The following is an 18149-nucleotide window of genomic DNA, read 5'->3' on the forward strand; positions in this document are numbered from 1 at the left end:
TGTCCAGCAGGGATTCTACTGTGCCCTGGGAATCCCCAGCAGAGGAGATGGATGCAGTTTTCACTCTATGCTGCCTTTTCACGGTTCAAGCAGTGTGTGTGTGGCGGGGGGAGGGTCTGAGGAAACAGTGAGAGAGTTGCAATACGTCTTCCTGGGTTCCGGGTTTCTGACTATTTTTCGCAATCTAAGATCTTGCTCCTTGATTTTTATTTTATCTTTTATCTTTACTGCTGGCTGCAATTGTCCGTCCTGAACTTCCCATTTTTGTGTTGGTTTGCAGATCTTGCAGTCTGGCCAGTGGTTCTAATGTTACTCCATGTTAGGTGTTGATGATCTCTCCTATCTATGTCACATTAATATACAAAACAGAAAGGTGCTTATTTTTCAGACCAAGATGGAAGTCAGCAAGAGTTGGTTGATCTCTCCCCTGAGTTTTCTGCCAGTTTTGGTCACAGTTTACAAGACCGGGTCACAAGATTTCAGCAGTGTTGAACCCAAACCCTAACCATCATTCAACTTTGAAGCCCAGCCTAATCTAAATCAAGCTCCAGATTTGAAATTCTGCCTCCTGAGCACAGTTCTGCTTAACAGTGAAACAGGAGGTTCACATTATCAAAATAATGTAAGCTTACAGCAGTGACCAGAAATATCCCAATTTTGTATAGTGATGAAAAATCCCAGTGAAGTTTCAGTCTCTTTAGGAGTTTTTTCTTTTTTTTTTTCTTTGTCCAACTGTTGTTGATGATGGATCTGGGAATCATACAACAGTGGAGGACAGGATAAACTATAACTAAATGGATGTAACGTGTCAAAACACTGAACTCATGGCTCATATTCAAATCCAGGGAACCAATCAGAGGGATTATTTATGCATCTCCCATTCTGAGAATTTGCCCATTTACTTTGCGAATGGAAGGAGATGTTTATGTACATCAGAGTATGTGTGTATTTCCTGGCAAATACTTGTTAGTAAAACCACGTTAAGGGGTGTGGCATGCTCTGTTTGCTATGTCCAATAAAACTGGCTGCATCATAAACTGTTTATTTCCACTTCCCAAACAATGTGAATTTATTTATGAAACGAAAGCATGTTTTGTATGAACCTGAATTTCATTAGTAGGATAAGTGCAGAATAGATGTTACTTGTAGTGACCTCGTTTGCTGCTCACTGGAGCCGATAACCTTTGACATGTCTTCCAGTCTTGCATTACTTTGAAGCATATTGACAGAACATTTCTGTACTTTAGCTTTTCAGAACTTAAGACCTATGAGAAGTGTGAAGTTCTTGCAGTACAAAGCTTTCCACCAAGAGGATTATTGGAAACAAACTCTTTTTTTCTTTTGCTCTTTGGGGTCTGTAATGAAAAATCCTCCAGTATTCTCATTTAATTGCTTCGTGGTTGTTTTCTGTCAATTTGCCAGCAGGTTCCTGCTTAACGGCTGCTGTTTGACTTTGCTGAAACATAAATGCAGAATTATTGAGTTGCCAACATATCATTAAGTCATCTGTAAAGAGTTTCTCAGTGTATTAATGCTCCAGGCTTTTGTGTCAATATTGATTGATTAAAATGGAAAAGAAATCTTGGGCAGAATTCAGCATTGTACGAAAGTATTTTTTGGCAGAAGAAAAGGTTGGATATTGATGTTGGCTATGATTCCTCAACTCCACCTCTTAAAAAACAAAAACAAACAAAACAAAGCCTCTTGAACTTTAGTACCAGTGTTCTTAGCTGAATTCTAGTTAGCCTAAGAAATGCAAGGAGAAATCAATGTGGCTAATCAATTTCTTAGTACATAGATATAGAGGCTGTTTGATTGCGAAGCTACACTTGTGAGTGACTATGGCCTGTTCTACACTACAGAGTTAAGTCGAGGTAAGGCAGCTTACTTTGACCAAATTATGTCAGCCTTGCTCCTGCTGATGTAGGTGCCCTACTACACCAACATAATAACTACACCTCCGTGAGAGGTGTCGGGTTTATGTCGGTGTAGTTAGGGCAGCACAGTGTCTGTGTAGACGCTGTGGGTTACTTACATGGGCTGTTGGCTGTCATTCTTGTCAGTTTCGCAGCTCTAGCATGGAGTTGTGAAATTAACAAGAAAGCCAGGCAGTCACCTGGGCTCCCCACTCGGAGCCGGGCTGTGCCTTCCCCACTCCTGGTCGTGCCATGCCCACCTGGCTCCCCACGGGCTTTTGCCTAGGCTCCCGATTCCCCACAGGGAGCCCGGCTGCTGCCCGGAGGCTCCCAGCTCCCCAGGAGCCTGGGCTCTCAGCCCCCAACACTGCCCCTCTTTAGTCAGTGGAAGTGCTCCTGGTGAGGACGCGCACCATCGACAGAAGGAGGGTGGTGTGGACATGAACCACCGCAGTATTACTAACATAGGTTGGTTTAAGTTTCTAATGTAGACATGCCTTAGGTCTCAGTGTGCTGGGGGCAGGGGGAGGGGAAAAACAGCAGTTCTATCCAAGCTGGAGGGAATGGGTGGATGAGGTGATGTGTGTGAGGAGAAAAGAGTGAGGGTCAAAGTAAGGCAGGAGCCAAGGAGTGGGGCAGCTCCTCCTCCTCTCTCTGGTTTGGATAAGCAGCGCTCCTCTACAGCTCTCCTTCTTTGGCTTATGTGGTGTGAGGTCCCTCTGCTGTTTTAATCTACTTCAACCTCTGGGAAGCAGTATAGAGTTAAAGGGGGAAAAGCAAAAAAAAAAAAAAAAGTAGGATTTAGAGCAGGAAGGAAGATTATTTTTGTTCAAGGTACTGGAGTTGCAGGTATAGCATAGTATAGGGCTTGGGCCTGAGAGAAAAGAATAAAGGGGATGCAAAGGAGTAAACGGTGTTTGTTTGTTTTTTCTCATTGCACCCTTGCTTGATCTTTATTCTGGAAGAGTGGAAGGTGGTGGTGTGGGGGAGAAAAGATGTGGAGGAAGAAGAGGGTAGTGGTTGAGAAGGGAGTGTTTAATTTCTCCCTACCCCTCCAGCTATTAAAATACTGCTATGCATATCTTTCTGGCTCCCTCCAAAATCATTCTCTGCCACAGGTTCCCTGGGTTTTCATTTTGACAGCATGTCACAGCCTGCTTTAAATTAGAGAATTCTGTAGGAAAGACCATCTGTGCCTATTGAAGATGATAAAATATGACTAAAAGCATTGTATGGAACATAAAGTGAGTGTAAATGGAATAAGCGTGTGGAGCTAGTATGCCAAGAGAGAATGGGAACAGTATATTTTTAGGCAGAACTTTAAAGGATTACAATTATGAATTAGACTGTAAATTTGGCTGACAACACTGTCCTACAGAGCCAACAGAATGAGGAGGAGTCAAGTGGGAGAATGGCAAGTAATAAGGTCAGCAATAGATTGTACAAAGGTTTGAAAACCAACTGGTAAAGCTTGAAACTATCTGTAGGAGTGTGCTATGTTTTGTTGGGAGGGAGGTGTCTCATGATAATTAGCACACACAATTGGTGTGGGTTTTGCTGCTATTTTTGTAATTCAGAGAGATAAAATCGAAACAAAATAAAAGTTCATTCTTCCAACCTACTAAAACCTTTCTAAATTTGATGGGTTACTCAACATACAGACCAATGAAAACAACTGCTGCTGCCACCACAATCAGAAAAAGCCCAGTCAGGTTACTTGGTTGGAACTTGAATTAATTTCATGAATATGATCAGTGAGAGTTTGTCTGGGGTCTCCTGACTACTGAGCTCCGCTACTATAATTACTCGAAGAATCCTAAAAAGGAGAATTTTCAATTTTTTTCTCAGTTATGCTTTTAAAGTTCTCTCTAAAGCATACCCCCCCCGACCCACTGTAAAATGTAGTTCATCTGAAAAGTGACTCTGTTAGAGTGGGAGCATCAAGCTTCATGTTTGCGTCTCTGTCTAGATCTCTGAGTCTATATCATATAAGATGCGTTTACCGGTAAAGAGGTGTTTTTTTCTACCTGCAATTCTGAAAACTCAATCTGGGATCTTTAAGTCGAACTGGGGACTTTCAGACTCACAGGGTCTGTCAATTTTTTATCAGAACTGTTTTTCCGTGGAAAATTGGGCTTTTGATTAAACAATGTTTTCCACAAAAAGTGGCTGCTTTCTGAAAAAAATAGTTTACTTTTCATCAAAAAACCATAGCTGAAAACAAAACAAAAAAATTCAGATGAAAACTTTAAAATATAGTTTTGGAAAGGATTCTACATTGCCTAATGAGGGTTGTAGCTAAGATGCGTCATGTATGCAGTACTGTGTCCAGTTCTGGGTGCCACGCTTTAGGAAAGATGTGGACAAATTGGAGAGATTCCAGAGGAAAGCAGCAAAAATTATAAAAGGTTTAGAAAACCTGCGAGAAAAGGTTAAAAAACTAGGCATGTTTATTCTTGAGAAAAGAAAACTAAAGAGGGATGTAGTAACAGTTTTCAAATATATGAATGGCTACTATAAAAGGATAGTGATCAATCGCTCTCCAGGTCCACTGAAAGTAGGACAAGAAGAAATGGGTTTAATATGCAGCAAGAGAGATGTAAGTTAAGTAGGGCTGTCGATTAATTGCAGTTAACGCACGTGATTAACTCAAAAAAATTAATCGCAATTAAAAAAATTAATTGTCATTAATCACACGGTTAAGCAATAGAATACCAATTGAAATTTATTAAGTATTTTTGATGTTTTTCTACATTTTCAAATAATTTCATATAACTTAATAAACAATTCTGCCAATAATTCATGAGCCAGGATACAATCCAGTTTCCTTTCTCTTAACTCTATTGGCATTGCACTTCTATCATAATGAAAAAGTAGTTAAAAAAAAAATTGGCCGGAGAAGTAAGGAATCTGATCTGATCCTGGGTACCTCCATCTTCATGTAATCACTTTTCTGAGCATAGTCATGCTATAACTGGATCCGTAATGGTTCGTGTGTAGTGAATACTTGCCAAGGTGTTTATTTTATATTTGAGAAATTGTCTTCCATAGGCAGAGTACTAGAGTCATAAATCTTACTTTCTCTCTTGTCTCAGTGCTACTATCAAAGTCTATAACCTTCTCTTCAGCAAAGCATGGGATTGTTTTTCTAGAATGAAATAGGCGACACTATACATGCAGTGCCCCAGTATATAACACCAGCAAGTTCTTTAATCTTTAAAATGCTTAGATGGGCAGTGCCTCAGTGTTACTGGACATCGCCATAGCAGCAGAGATAAGTGTGTCGGGAACAGTATGACTAACTCACCATAGGATGATGCCATAGAATAAGCCGTTCTTGGGAGATTGGGTTTTATAGCAGTGTTATGTGGCCATTAACTTTTCTGTTTCCTGATATTATGTTTTTCATTACGTTTGAAAGCTTTCTTCCATTCTGTTTGTCTTGGACAACGGATTAAGGAGATGTCACCTAGAACCAAAAAAGTGTGGGAAATTTGCAATGATACATTAGATAGTTTGTGTTATGAGGCAATGAAATTAAATCTCTACCCATACAACAGGGATAGTGCTACAGTATGTGCGATGGGCTCCATCACTATAATTCAGACAGTGGAATCCATTACACACACATTCCAAAATCAAGACAACACCTGAGTGCCTAATCCCTTTGCAAATAAAATAATGAAATTAATATTGGTGTACAGAGATGACTATGGGATCTGACTTTTGATACGAGTACAATATATGAATGATGTAGTGTTCATGAAAAATCGCTTCCTACTTTGTCCAGAATATAGACGTTCCATACGGAGGTATGGTGCACTGTACATTACAGGCAGATGTTCTTGCTCAGCCCACAGAGAGATTTGATTGTAAGAACATAGGAACTGCCATACCAGAACAGACCAATGGTACATCTAATTCAGTATCCTGTGTCTAAAAGTGGGCTGTGCCAGATGCTTCAGAGGAGGGCATAAAAGCTCCATAGTGCATCTATTGATCCTGTACTATAACTTGGGGAGGAATTTCTTCTTGATCATCCCACCCCCTCACATTGGAAGCATCATAATTAATAGCTCTTGCAATTTTACCCTAGCTAGTGTAACTGCAGATGCTATTCTTATTCCTATAAACATCTACCGGGGTAGGCAACCGATGGCACGTGTGCCGAAGGCGGCACGCGAGCTGATTTTCAGTGGCACTCACACTGCCCGGGTCCTGGCCACCGGTCTGGGAGGCTCTGCATTTTAATTTAATTTAAAAAAAAGCTTCTTAAACATTTAAAAAATCTTATTTACTTTACATACAACAATAGTTTAGTTATATATTATAGACTTATAGAAAGAGACCTTCTAAAAACGTTAAAATGTATTACTGGCACACGAAACCTTAGAGTGAATAAATGAAGACTCAACACACCACTTCTGAAAGGTTGCTGACCCCTAATCTAATCCCTTATTCAGAAAAAACACCACCCAGAAGTCAAGGAATCATTAACATCCTGTAAAATGTCTGAGTTTTTAAAATATGTTGCTTTTTATACCCTTCCCACCAGTCACCTGTCCTAGCTGACAGCCACTGTAAAGAAAGAAAAAAAACCAATATCCATGCATACACAAACAATACAAAATCCTGTAACATTTATAAATAATTTATAAATAAACTAGTAACAACCATAATGTCACTACATTGTGGAACAAAGGGCCAAATCATTCCTAAAAGGTACTAACCTGCATTGATGGTAGGAAGGCAATTTTTCACCACCCCCGCAGGAGCTGTGTGAAGGATTTGCATAATCCCTCATAGGGCTGCGAGGCATCATAGAATGTCAGGGTTGGAAGAGACCTCAGGAGGTCATCAAGTCCAGCCCCCTGCCTTCACTAGCAGGACCAAGTGCTGATTTTGCCCCAGATCCCTCAGTGGTCCCCTCAAGGATTGAACTCACAATGCTGGGTTTAGTAGACCAATGCTCAAACCACTGAGCTATCCATTCCCCCATGCACCCTTTAGGATGGTGAAGCATTTCGATTCTTGCACAGCTTGCCAGCTATGCTGGCGAGTGAGAGGGCAATGGGGTACATTGCCATGCCCCCTGTAGGGTGTGTCTTACCCCAAAGGGACCCAGGGGAAAGGCTCCTTGCACCTCCCTCTGCCCCATGAACTCTCAAAAGGACCAGGCATGATTTGGCCCAAATGGAAATTGGGAGCTGGGTAACCTCCTTAAATTATTTGCTGAACTTCCCTCTGTTCTATTCTTGTCTATTCAGTTACAACTTCCGAAATCATCGACAACAAGCCGAGGGTAATGAGAAAGCAATTGCCTTAATTACAGACTCAATTCTGATCCTATTTAAGTCTATAGGAATTTTGCCATGAACTTCAGTAGGCGCGGGAGCAGGCCCTAGCAGAGTACAGCTCCCTCTTGGATCATTTCTATTATATATAATTGGAGTTGGCACTTACCTATCTATATAGAGAGAAATATTAGAGAGAGAGTGGCAACTCTGAGCCACAAGACCTCTAAAATGTTTTGGGAAACAGTCTGAAAAATGTTATAGTTCTGTAAGTTATAGTGAAGGTTGCATATCAGTTATGAGGGGATGAACCTAATACATTCTTCCTATTCTAAAAATATTTTCCCTACTGACACTAACTCAGAGACAGCAGAATCTTTAAACTTAAAATTATGTATGTACATACAGTAGTCCTTAGTGAATACCATGCAATTTGAGCAGTTTGAAAGGATTAAGAGGATTTGGACTTGTTCTAACAAACTAAGTCAAAAAGTTTCAATTTAATATCTTTAAATTCATAACTTGTAAGCTACTGATCCAATTTCCTTCAAACTTGATTTGTTTTGTAGATCTCATTTTGACTAAAAATCAAACCAAGCCTGAAGACTGTATGTACAGTATTTATCTTATTGCATGTACACTTTTATAAGAAATTCCAGTTTATGCATTATATAGTGTATGAATTAGCAAATAAATATAATCATATAATTCAATAGTAGTTTGCAGCTTAAGTACAATGCATCAGCGTTATAGTGAACTTTCACCTTAACTCTGCCATTTCCTGACATTTAAATGTTTCATTTGTCAACATTAATATTGTACTAATGTTGATTTTTTGCATGAAATGTAGACTATGTTGTATTGCAATACATTGGAGTCACCATGGTAGATCTGTTGCTGATAATCATTTAGCTACTAGTAGTTGGGAAATTTAAGGAAGAGTTGGTGCATATTATAAGTTCATTTAAAATTATTGTCTGTTGTGTTTTCTTCAGAGTATTTCTCAACTGCCCTATGGTAAAGCTCTCTACACCTATGAGGGAAAAGAACCTGGTGACCTCAAGTTTACCAAAGGGGACATTATCATACTACGCCGAAAGGTGGATGAGAATTGGTATCATGGAGAGCTCAATGGAAACCATGGCTTCTTTCCAGCCAGCTACATCCAGTGTATCAAGCCCCTTCCACAAGCTCCGCCTCAGGGCAAAGCACTTTACGATTTTGAAATAAAGGATAAAGACCAAGACAAGGACTGTTTAACCTTCACCAAGGTAAAGTAAAAAGCTGTTTCTCGTTTCCTTACTCACTACCGGTGGGTGTAGTTCAAGAGGTGTTTGTTTTGCTGCATCTGGCAGTCTGCTCCATTATGAGTAAAATACTCTGCCATGTACCAGCACTTGATAACTTAGAACATCTTTTTATTTAAGATGCAATTTTAAGAGATTTCATTTCAAATGGATACTGTAGTTTTAATAACCCTGCACTTCCACATGTACAGTAGTTTTGCTAAAATGCTGTAATTTTGGCAGAGCTAGGTTCAGGAGCAAAAGGGACCCTTTCTTTCTTTCTTTCTTTCTTTCTTTCTTTCTTTCTTTGATCAGTGACGTTCTCGTGCATGATAGTTAAGGGCCATGAGCTCAGATACATTGAAAGGAGAGGTGAATTTCCAAATTAATTGGGAGCCCAATCATGGTAGATACTCAGGGACATCAACTTCTTCTGACTTCTAAATGCTCCTTTCTGCTGAGGCAGAGCTCACTCAGGTGAGATACTGCCCACCCTCTTAACTACCACCAAAGACAGGGAGGTCTGCAGGAGCTGAGGGCACAATGGGTATGTCTACACTGCAATTAAAAATCTGTGGCTGACCCAGGCCATCTTACTGGGGTTAAAGGGCTGTTTAATTGCTTGATAGACATTCAGACTTGGGCTGGAGATCAGGCTCAAGGGCTCTGTGAGTTGGGAGGTCCCAGAGCGTGGGCTGCAGCCCAAGCCCGAACATCTACGCTGTAATTAAACAGTCCTTTAGCCTGGGCCCCACGAGCCTGAGCCAGCTGTAACAGGCCAGCCAGGATGTCTAATTGCAGTGTAGACATATCCTTAGCAGCCAATGGGAAGCCCTTAGAAGTCAAGCCCTCATTTTGGAATGACATTTGTGCCAAGCCTATCAGAAAGCTGCTGACTCTGTCCACAGGATAGTGCACTGATATTACGCATGTGAGAAGTGTGGTTTTTAAAAAAGAAGGCAAAATCTACAACTGGAGCTGGTCAAAAAATTTCTAAAAGAACATTTTTCCATTAGAAAATGTCATTTCAATTACAGTAACTCCTCACTTAACGTTGTAGTTATGGTCCTGAAAAATGCTACTTTAAGCAAAACGATGTTAAGCAAATCCAATTTCCCCATAAGAATTAATGTAAATAGGGGAGGTTATGTTCCAGGGCGGAAATTTTCACCAGACAAAAGACATTATATACATATACAGTATAAGTTTTAAATAATTTTAAACAAATAGTTTAATACTGTAGTCACCAATGATGATTGTGAAGCTTGGTTGAGGCAGGGGCGTAGCGGGGTTGGGGCGTGGTGGCTTGCCCCACTCCACCAGCCTGGCATTCCAGCCAGGGATCAGGGTCAGAGTGCGGGGGCTTGCCCCATTCTGCCCAACCAGCATTCCTGCCGGGGAGCAGGGTTGAAGGCTTACCCACTCCTGAAATGTCAGGCGGGCAGAGCGGGGCAAGCCAAACAACCTTATAATGGAACATTGTGCGACTTTAAACGAGTATGTTCTCTAATAGATCAGCAACCTAATAACGAAACAATGTTAACCGGGATGACTTTAAGTGAGGAATTACTGTAAAGGGAAATATTCTGTGGGAAAGTGTCCATTTCAACTACATTTTGTTTTGAAAAAAAATTGAAATGAACTGTTTTGATAAGATCCTTATTGGAATGAAACATTTGTTTTTCAGTTTGAGACGTCTTTTATATTTGTTACTTTATTTTGTGTTATATTTGATATTGTATTTTTAAATTTATTTTATGTTACATTTTTTTCATGTATTATACTTTTATAATATACCAATTGTCAAAGCATTTGCCAGTTATGACACCAATCACCAATTTTATATTATATTAATTGTGATACTATATTATGATTGTAAAAATATTATTAAATGCTAATTTTAAAATAATATAAAACAATTAAAAAAGCCTAAATTGCTCACTTAATTTAGGTAACTTTGTTAGCTTGACAAATGGCTATTGCCTCTTCTACTAAACCACTCAGGAGCTTTTAGTTCCTTGTTCCGTTCTGTATACCTGATGCTCTATAGAACGTGATCTCTTGCTGACTGCTTTAATGCTCCTTATAAAATCTTCTCAGATAAATGAACAGGTCCTAATCCCCTGTAACACACATTCACAGTCTTGAGTGTCCAGTGTCATTTACACATGCAATTTTTTTCTCCTGAATAAGTTTATAACTGCGTTCTCAATCATCATGTTGCTATCTCCCTTCATTCTTTCACTCTTTACCTGTAGCTGCTTTGTTTTGTCTAAGGAATTTCCTTTCTACCACTGTTTTATCCTTTAGATTCTTCACCTTATAATTATTTTTATGTCTTGTCTAGTGTTCTCTCTGACAATGAATAATCTATTTTTCATCTCAGGACTTTGCTCTTATCTTCATTTCATCAGCTTTTTCAATGCTAATTTTAGCTTTCAACTTGCTGATGAAACTTCCTGTTTAGTCAGTTTTTAGAGCCTATGTGGCTATCCTCTCTTCATGGTATGAGCACCGCCTTGCCATAGATAGGATTTTAGAGGACAAGGTGGGTGAGGTAACATCTTTTATTGAACTAACTTCTGACATTTGGAGTTGTATGTAATGGTCAGAGGGTTATAGATGGCAAGACCTTTGGGGATGATGTTTCATTTCTTGTATTTGCTCAGGAAGTAAATGTTGCTGTTAAGTTTTGCTTCCTTTTTCATGCTATGGAGTTTCCATTTCAGGTGGCAAAATTCAATATCTTCCATTGTTGTATGCTGCAGTGTTGTTGTAGCCGTGTCATTCCCAGGATATTAGAGACAGACAAAGTGGGTGAGAAGTTGGTCCAATAAAAGGTATTACCTCACCCCCCCCTTGTCTCTCTAATATCCTGGGACCAGCATGGCTACAACAACAGTGCATAGATATGATTTGTCAGTCAGGGAATCTTAGCCTTGTTCTTCATTTCACCATTTGTGATTCTCTGTTTGCGTTCTGGAGATCCTGGATCTGATTCCGACCTCATTTACACGGTTATGTTTCCGCTTAAGTCAGTGGAGTTACACCAGCACATAACTAGTGTAAACAAGATCAGAGTCAGACCCCATATTTCTGACAAAAAAGATGTTTGTAATCATCAGACTCATTTAAACTGCCATGGGATGTTTAGAGTTAGGTTTCTCTAGTAAATGTAAAAGGAGGAATAATCCTGTATTGGCAGGGAAGTGGACGTAGGGTTTGTCTTCACTACCACGTTACACTGGCACTGCTGCATCGATGCAGCTGCGCCAAGGTAGCGCGTCTGGTGAAGACACGCTATATCGACAGGAGAGCACTTTCCCGTCAATGTCATTACTCCACCTCAACGAGAGGCAGAATCTATGTCAGTGAGAGATCATCTCCCTTCGGCATAGCACGGTGTAGACACCGCTTTAAGTCGATGTAACTTATGTTGTTTAGGGGGGTGTTTTTTCACATCCCTGAGCAACGTAAGTTACATCGACTTTAGCAGTAGTGTACACAAGCCTTTAGGCAAACCAAATACAGGTCTTTTCCATATCACTGCATTTTATTATTCTTTCATTGGACTTCATGACACTGTCAGTATCTTAAGCCACAGAAACCAGATGCTGTTTTTCTTCTTTCCTGTTTGTGGTGGCACAGTCATAAAGTCTGTTGGAGTAGCTAAGGAGAACAAAGTAGGAGTATTTGGTTTCCTTCTCACTGTCCCCTCCCAAATTTACAATGCCTGCTCCTCCCTCCTACTCTAAATATTAAATACAATTAAATGAATGTATGTCCGTCTCTGATCTTTGTCAGTAACCCCACTGTTAGAGAGGGGACCGTGATGTCCCCTGTGACCTTCCCAGACCCAGCTCTCCAGACTACCCTACAATTAAAAGGAGAGGAATAAATCAATTTTAATAATGTTTTATGTCTGGGCTAAATTATACCCACTGTGGCATGGGTGTAAAAGGTGGGAAGAGATGATGAACCTGTCCTTCCCTATTGGGCTTGCTGCATAATAACCAAACATAATGACCAGTTCTTTCATTCCCTGAGTGCATGGACTACTCTCTTCTAGCCACCTACAAGACCCCACCCCCTTTTCTGAAGGGGAGGGGCTCTGGCTGCTGGAGGCCAATGGAGTTAAACTGGTGTAAAACTAGTATGAGGTTGGCACCAGGCCCTATAAAGAGCTACCCAACTGCTTCTGCATAAATTGCTAATAGAATCCTTCCACGAGCACCTCAGTACGCAATGGGGAGTGCACCAATGGCACCGTCTGTTAGGCTGGTCCAGCATGTTCCTTTCTCTGTGCTCAGTTAACTCTGCTGACCCCTTCAGAAAAGGGGGTTGGGTCTTGTAGGTGGCAGTCAGGGGACAGGTAGGGTCCTAGGGGAGCAGTTAGGGTGGGGGGTTCTCAGGAGGGGGCAGTCAGGGGACAAGAAGCAGGGGGGATTGGGGGTTCTGAGGGGGGCAGTCAGGGGGGTGGGAAGTGGGAGGGAGTGGATGGGGCGGGGGTGGGGCTAGGGCAGGGCTCCCCCCCCCCCCAGTGTCCTCTTTTTTGATTGTGGAAATATGGTAACCCTAGCCAACAAGGAACTAGATTCCGATTTCAGTTACACTAGTGTAAACCTGGAGTCATCCACTTACTTTAGGAGAGTTACTTCAGATTTACACTGAGATCAGAATTTAGTCCAAAGTTTCATTCCTGTGCTGGCTCACCCCCTGTATGTTGCCATGCCACTTTAAGAAAGTACTCCAGGGGCAAATATATTTTAAAACTATAAAGATAAAAGCCATTTCCTGTGTTCTATTGTAGTGGGGTTTTTTTTAAATCACAGTGGTCACTTTCATTATTTCTTTCATCTTCCCAGGTGCTCACTCCCAGCCCACAGCAGTGTTTAAAAATTTCTGTGGCAATCTTACCAAGAGCTATCACTTTCAATACCGGTTCATTGCTACAGAGTGACATCCCAGCCCATTAACATTTCAATTCAAGTGGCGTTTCCATTTCTGTGGTGCTGTCACTGTAGTATGTTGCTATTGGGACTTCCTTGCCAGCTGGCAAGTGTAGCTGGTAGGCGCAGCAGAGTAGTACGTTGTGCCATTCTGTCATCACTGAAATCTTTCCAGTTGTCTAATTCCAATAAAGTTATCTCCATGGAACAGCAAATGAATCTGCTTTGTATTGGTGCATTAATAGCAGTAAATGACTCTATTAAATAGCAGGCCACAAATTGTGATTGTCATTGGAGACACAATTTTGTGCTATTTTCTCACAAAGGGGTTGATTTTTCAGCAAGCTAAATTGCTTCAAAATGATTTATATTTGATTTTCATTCTGACAAAGTTTATGAAATGGGATTGCAGGTCTTACAACGCTGTGGACAAGGCTGTCAGGTAGTGACTAATACAGAGGCATTTAGCTGACAAGAAACAAAACAAACAAAAAAAAGAAAAGAAAAAAAAAGAAAAGCAAGGCCATATGGTGTCACTGTGGAAATTATAGTAGATTCAGTCAGCTTTTGAAATAACAATTTTTAGACTTGTATTCATTTGTGCTGCCTGGAAATCAATTTAGTGCATGTATAATAGTAGAGTGCAGAAGATTGAATGGCACTCACAAGAGAGCTGTAGACTTTTTGCTGTTCATGGTCCTGTTGGGAACCTTTCTAGGTGTCAATGGGCAGCACTGTAATACAACTAATTTAAGGCAGCAAAATATTAGACATTGAAATCTTTGCCTGTTCAAAACATAAGAAGAATGCTGCTAGCTGTCAAATGCCATGAAACTTTCTGTAAATAAAGAACTTTAACTGATACTTTAGGATTTGTTGCGATCCATGGAATTTCTCAATAACATGCTCAAGGAAATACTATGAGCTGATTTTCAAAGGTTGCACCATGCTTTCCTACAAAAATGGGCAGTATGAGTGCCATTGGATCCCAACATGCGCAATTACCTCATTCGCTCATACACACACAGATTTGACAGCTGCAGTGCAAACCCAATTTAGGCATCAGTCAGTCTTTGAAAATTTGACCATAAAGGTATACAAATCTCCTTGGAAGTATAAAGTCATCACAATTTAGGTTTTATCAAAAGTCTTTGTAGCAGGAATCAAATATAATTTAAAATGTAAGAGTATTTATGGCAGGATCTTGAAACCATCTATTCTTTTAGTTGCCTGATTTTACCTTCCTGATCTACAGATTCTTTGATGGGGTGCTCTGCTCACTGCTAGGATGGCACCTTGTCCTGGTCACTCTGAGAAATAGCTCACCAGATCGATGCCCCTTCCAGTAATTACACTCCACCACTCTCAGCCTGCAGCCCCTCTCTCGCTCCAGGAACTGCAGCACCCTCTTTGTGACTCGGCCCTCCAGCCATGTCACTAAGCGGGTTCCCCTTCTGGGGGCAGCGGGGGTGTGTGTGTCTTTCAAAGTCTCTTCTGTCCACGCGGTGTCAGGCAGTCCTCACACTCACTGCCTTGACCCTGTCACTCCCACAGTGACTCAGACAGTTTTCCTGTTCACTGCCCCCCAAGCAGTACCACTCTGCAATGGTTGGTAGGGGAACCCACGCCCACCATCTATTCTGGGTTCCAGGCCAGGGCCCTGTAGTGAATAGTTAAGGTCTGCATCACTACCACCTTACTGCTCAACACACCTCTGGACCCCTTCCTACAGGGCTTCTTCTCCCCCACCTCAGGGAGGGAGACTCTAGGCTTCCTCCTTGCTGCCTCTTCTGCTTCCAATTTCCTGGAAGCCTGTTCCCATATAGGTGAGCTTCCCCTAATTAGGGCTTTCTTCCAGGCTTAATTCTCCCAAATTGCAGCCTAACTGGATGATTGGGCCCAGTTGGCTCAATTCTGCCCTGGGCCCTGTGGCTCTCTCCCTATCTGGCCAGTGAAGCCTAAGCAGCCTACATGGAGCAGGCCAGAAGCTATGATGCAGTGAAGGCAGCCGTCCTAGATTGGGTGGGACTATCCACCGAAAAATACCACCAGCGGTTCCAGGCAGCAAAGTGGACAGGGGGGTTGCCCAGAAATGAATGGACTGGGCCACCCGATGGCTGGGACCTGATGCCCAGACAGTGGGGGAGATTATGGATGTGCTTGTCTTAGAGCAGTTTTTACATGGCTTCCCCGAGAACATAAGGGTTTGGGTGCGAAAGCACCAACCAAGTATGGTAGAGGCAGTGGTGAAATTGACAGAGGAGTACGCAGAGGCAGACTTCCCCAGGAAGAAGGGACACCCCTATAAAGAGGAGGACATCGGGAGAAGAACCAGGGAACCCCCAACCAGGAAGCGTCCCGAGAAGAAATGGGAGACCAGCCGGGGAGCTCCTTCTGGCAGTGCAGGCAACCCAGACGTAAAAAGGGGGACTGCCCGGACATGGAATGTGGTTTCGCCCACTTCTGTGGGTGGACCAACATGAGAGGGCCAGGGAAAGGGAGGCGGCTGTCCATGCTTCCCCTGATGGTGGGGAGGAGACCCCAGCAGGGTCTAGTGGACACAGCCTCAGCCTGCTCCCCCTTAAGGAGGGGGCTAGTAAAGTCCGAGTCGGTGATTCCCGGAGCCAAACTGAGTGTGGAGTGCATCCAGGGGGATAAGAGGCAGTGCCCAATGGCCCAGCTGCCCCTTGAAGACCAGAGCCGGTTCCGTTGGCTCCGGGTAGGGGTAGTAGAGGGCCTGCCGTACCCTGGGGCAGTGGGAACCAACTGGGACCCCTCCCCAAGAGGGAAGGGAGGTCGGGGGAGGAAACCTAAGATGGAAAAGAGGGGATACCCTCCGAGCAAGGGGGAGAGGGTCCCTCAGGTCAATAACCCTAGACAACAGGGGCCGGGCTGGGAAGGACAAAGGCAGGAGGATGTATGCGCCCCAGGGCCTGTCGGGGAGCCGAAAGGCCCGACGGAACTCCCTACCCGGGGACCCCCAGAAGACCAGGCTCAGGACCTGCTTGACGAGTCTGAGAACATGAGGTTCAGGGGCTCACTATGATTGACCCCAAACCCCTGGCGGGGGCAAAGGCAGGGAAGAGTGAAGGGGGACATACCCAGGGTGTGACTGGTGTGAGGACCTCAGGGTGGCAGCAGCGATATGGGGCCACCCAACACCCACACAATGTGGCTTCTGCGGATGGGGGATGGGGGATGGCAGAACCCCTCAAGGAGGACCCAGTGGGTCATGGGAAAGATAGCTGAGGGCTCCCTGGAGGACCCCACCTGGCAGGGGGAGAAGAGGACGCGGACGGGCAAACCTGGTGGTTGGAGAAGGGGGGGGTGTGTGGGTGTGTGTGTGTGTGTGTGTGTGTGTGACAGGGTGCTGAGCAGGATGGCAGAATCAGCCCCCTGCCATGCCAGCCCCATTTAAGTGAATAAAGTGGAGCTGGCTGGAAAGAACCTGCCCTAATTGGGGAATGAGAGCCAGCTGCCAGCCCCATTAGCCCAGGGCTATATAAGAGGTGAGGAAGTGACAGTGGTGGGACAGAGGAGAGTGAGGGAATGCAGCCCGCCCGCCCACCCTTCCTTCCTTCCTTCCTTCCTTCCTTCCTTCCTTCCTTCCTGGGTTAAGACAAAGGAACCCAGAGCTGTGCACGCTGTATAGTGAGAAGGCGGTGGGAGCACAAACTTGTAAATAAAAGTGGTTTCAGAACCCGAGGGTCTCCGAGTGATTTTATTGGAGCCTAGCAGAGGTGGGAGCCAGGAGGGCCAGGTATGCTCTGCTACAGATCCAAACCTGCTGTATCGGCCCCTTGGAGCTGATGGGGTTTGGGGAACAATCTGCAGACTGTTTTAATACATTTTGGGGATTAGTGTGGTGGACACTGGTCCACGATGGATGATGTGTATGCAAATAAGGCTTTAAACCACATTTACACATCCTCCATCTTGGACCAGCTGAGTTGTACTGTGTGATCTGTGGCCACCTATGAAGATTTGGGCCAGTATGAGCATTTGGCAATGAAACATAGATGCAATCACACATGGTAGTCGCTGTTACAAAGTGAATTGCCATTGGTAACCACACCATTACTACAGTTATTTCCTGTTCAAAGTGTAGGGTAAAACTGTTTTTTATGCCTATAAGAGAGCAGTATGATTCAACAAGTACAGCATTGGACTGAGAGTCAGAAAACCTGGGTTCTAGTCCTTGTGCTGCCGACTTCCTGCATGCCTTTGGGCAAGTCACTTAATATGTCTGTGCCTCTGTCCACCCTTTGTCTGTCTTGTCTGTTTAGAATGTAAGCTCTTTGGAACAAAGACTACCTCTCACTACGGATATGTCTACACTTGAAGCTGGAGATGTAGATCCCAGCTTGAGGAAACATACCTGTGCTAGCCCTGATTGAGTTAGCACCCAAAAAATTGGAGTGTAGCAGGGGCAGCATGAGCTGCCCCTAGTACATACCTATCCGAGATGCTAGGGTGGACTTACGAGATCTAGCTTCTCCCGTTGCTTGCACTGTCATTGATACACTCAATTACGAGTGCACTAGCTTGATCAGAGTTAGCACAGTTATGTCTCTTTGAGATGGAATTTACACTTTTGGCTCCAAGTGTAGAGGGTTTGTGCAGTGCCTAGCACAATTATCTTAGTTGGGTCTTCTGGTTGCTACTGTAATATAGACAGTAATAACTTTACTGGCAAATGCTGAC

General features: G+C 43.0%; 1 protein-coding gene across 3 annotated transcripts in view; it reads left to right on the forward strand.

Annotated features, from left to right (window-relative positions):
• The window catches only part of SH3RF3 (SH3 domain containing ring finger 3), a 402883-nt gene that overhangs the window by 260874 nt on the left and 123860 nt on the right, over window positions 1-18149 (forward strand). For all 3 annotated transcript variants that reach the window (XM_054010738.1, XM_054010746.1, XM_054010753.1), the window contains exon 2: window positions 8206-8481. In XM_054010738.1, the coding sequence (XP_053866713.1) occupies window positions 8206-8481 (276 nt within the window). The remainder of the gene's footprint in view (window positions 1-8205; window positions 8482-18149) is intronic.

This window comes from Malaclemys terrapin, chromosome 1 (genome assembly GCF_027887155.1).
Source record: "Malaclemys terrapin pileata isolate rMalTer1 chromosome 1, rMalTer1.hap1, whole genome shotgun sequence".
In the NCBI taxonomy this organism is placed as follows: domain Eukaryota; kingdom Metazoa; phylum Chordata; order Testudines; family Emydidae; genus Malaclemys; species Malaclemys terrapin.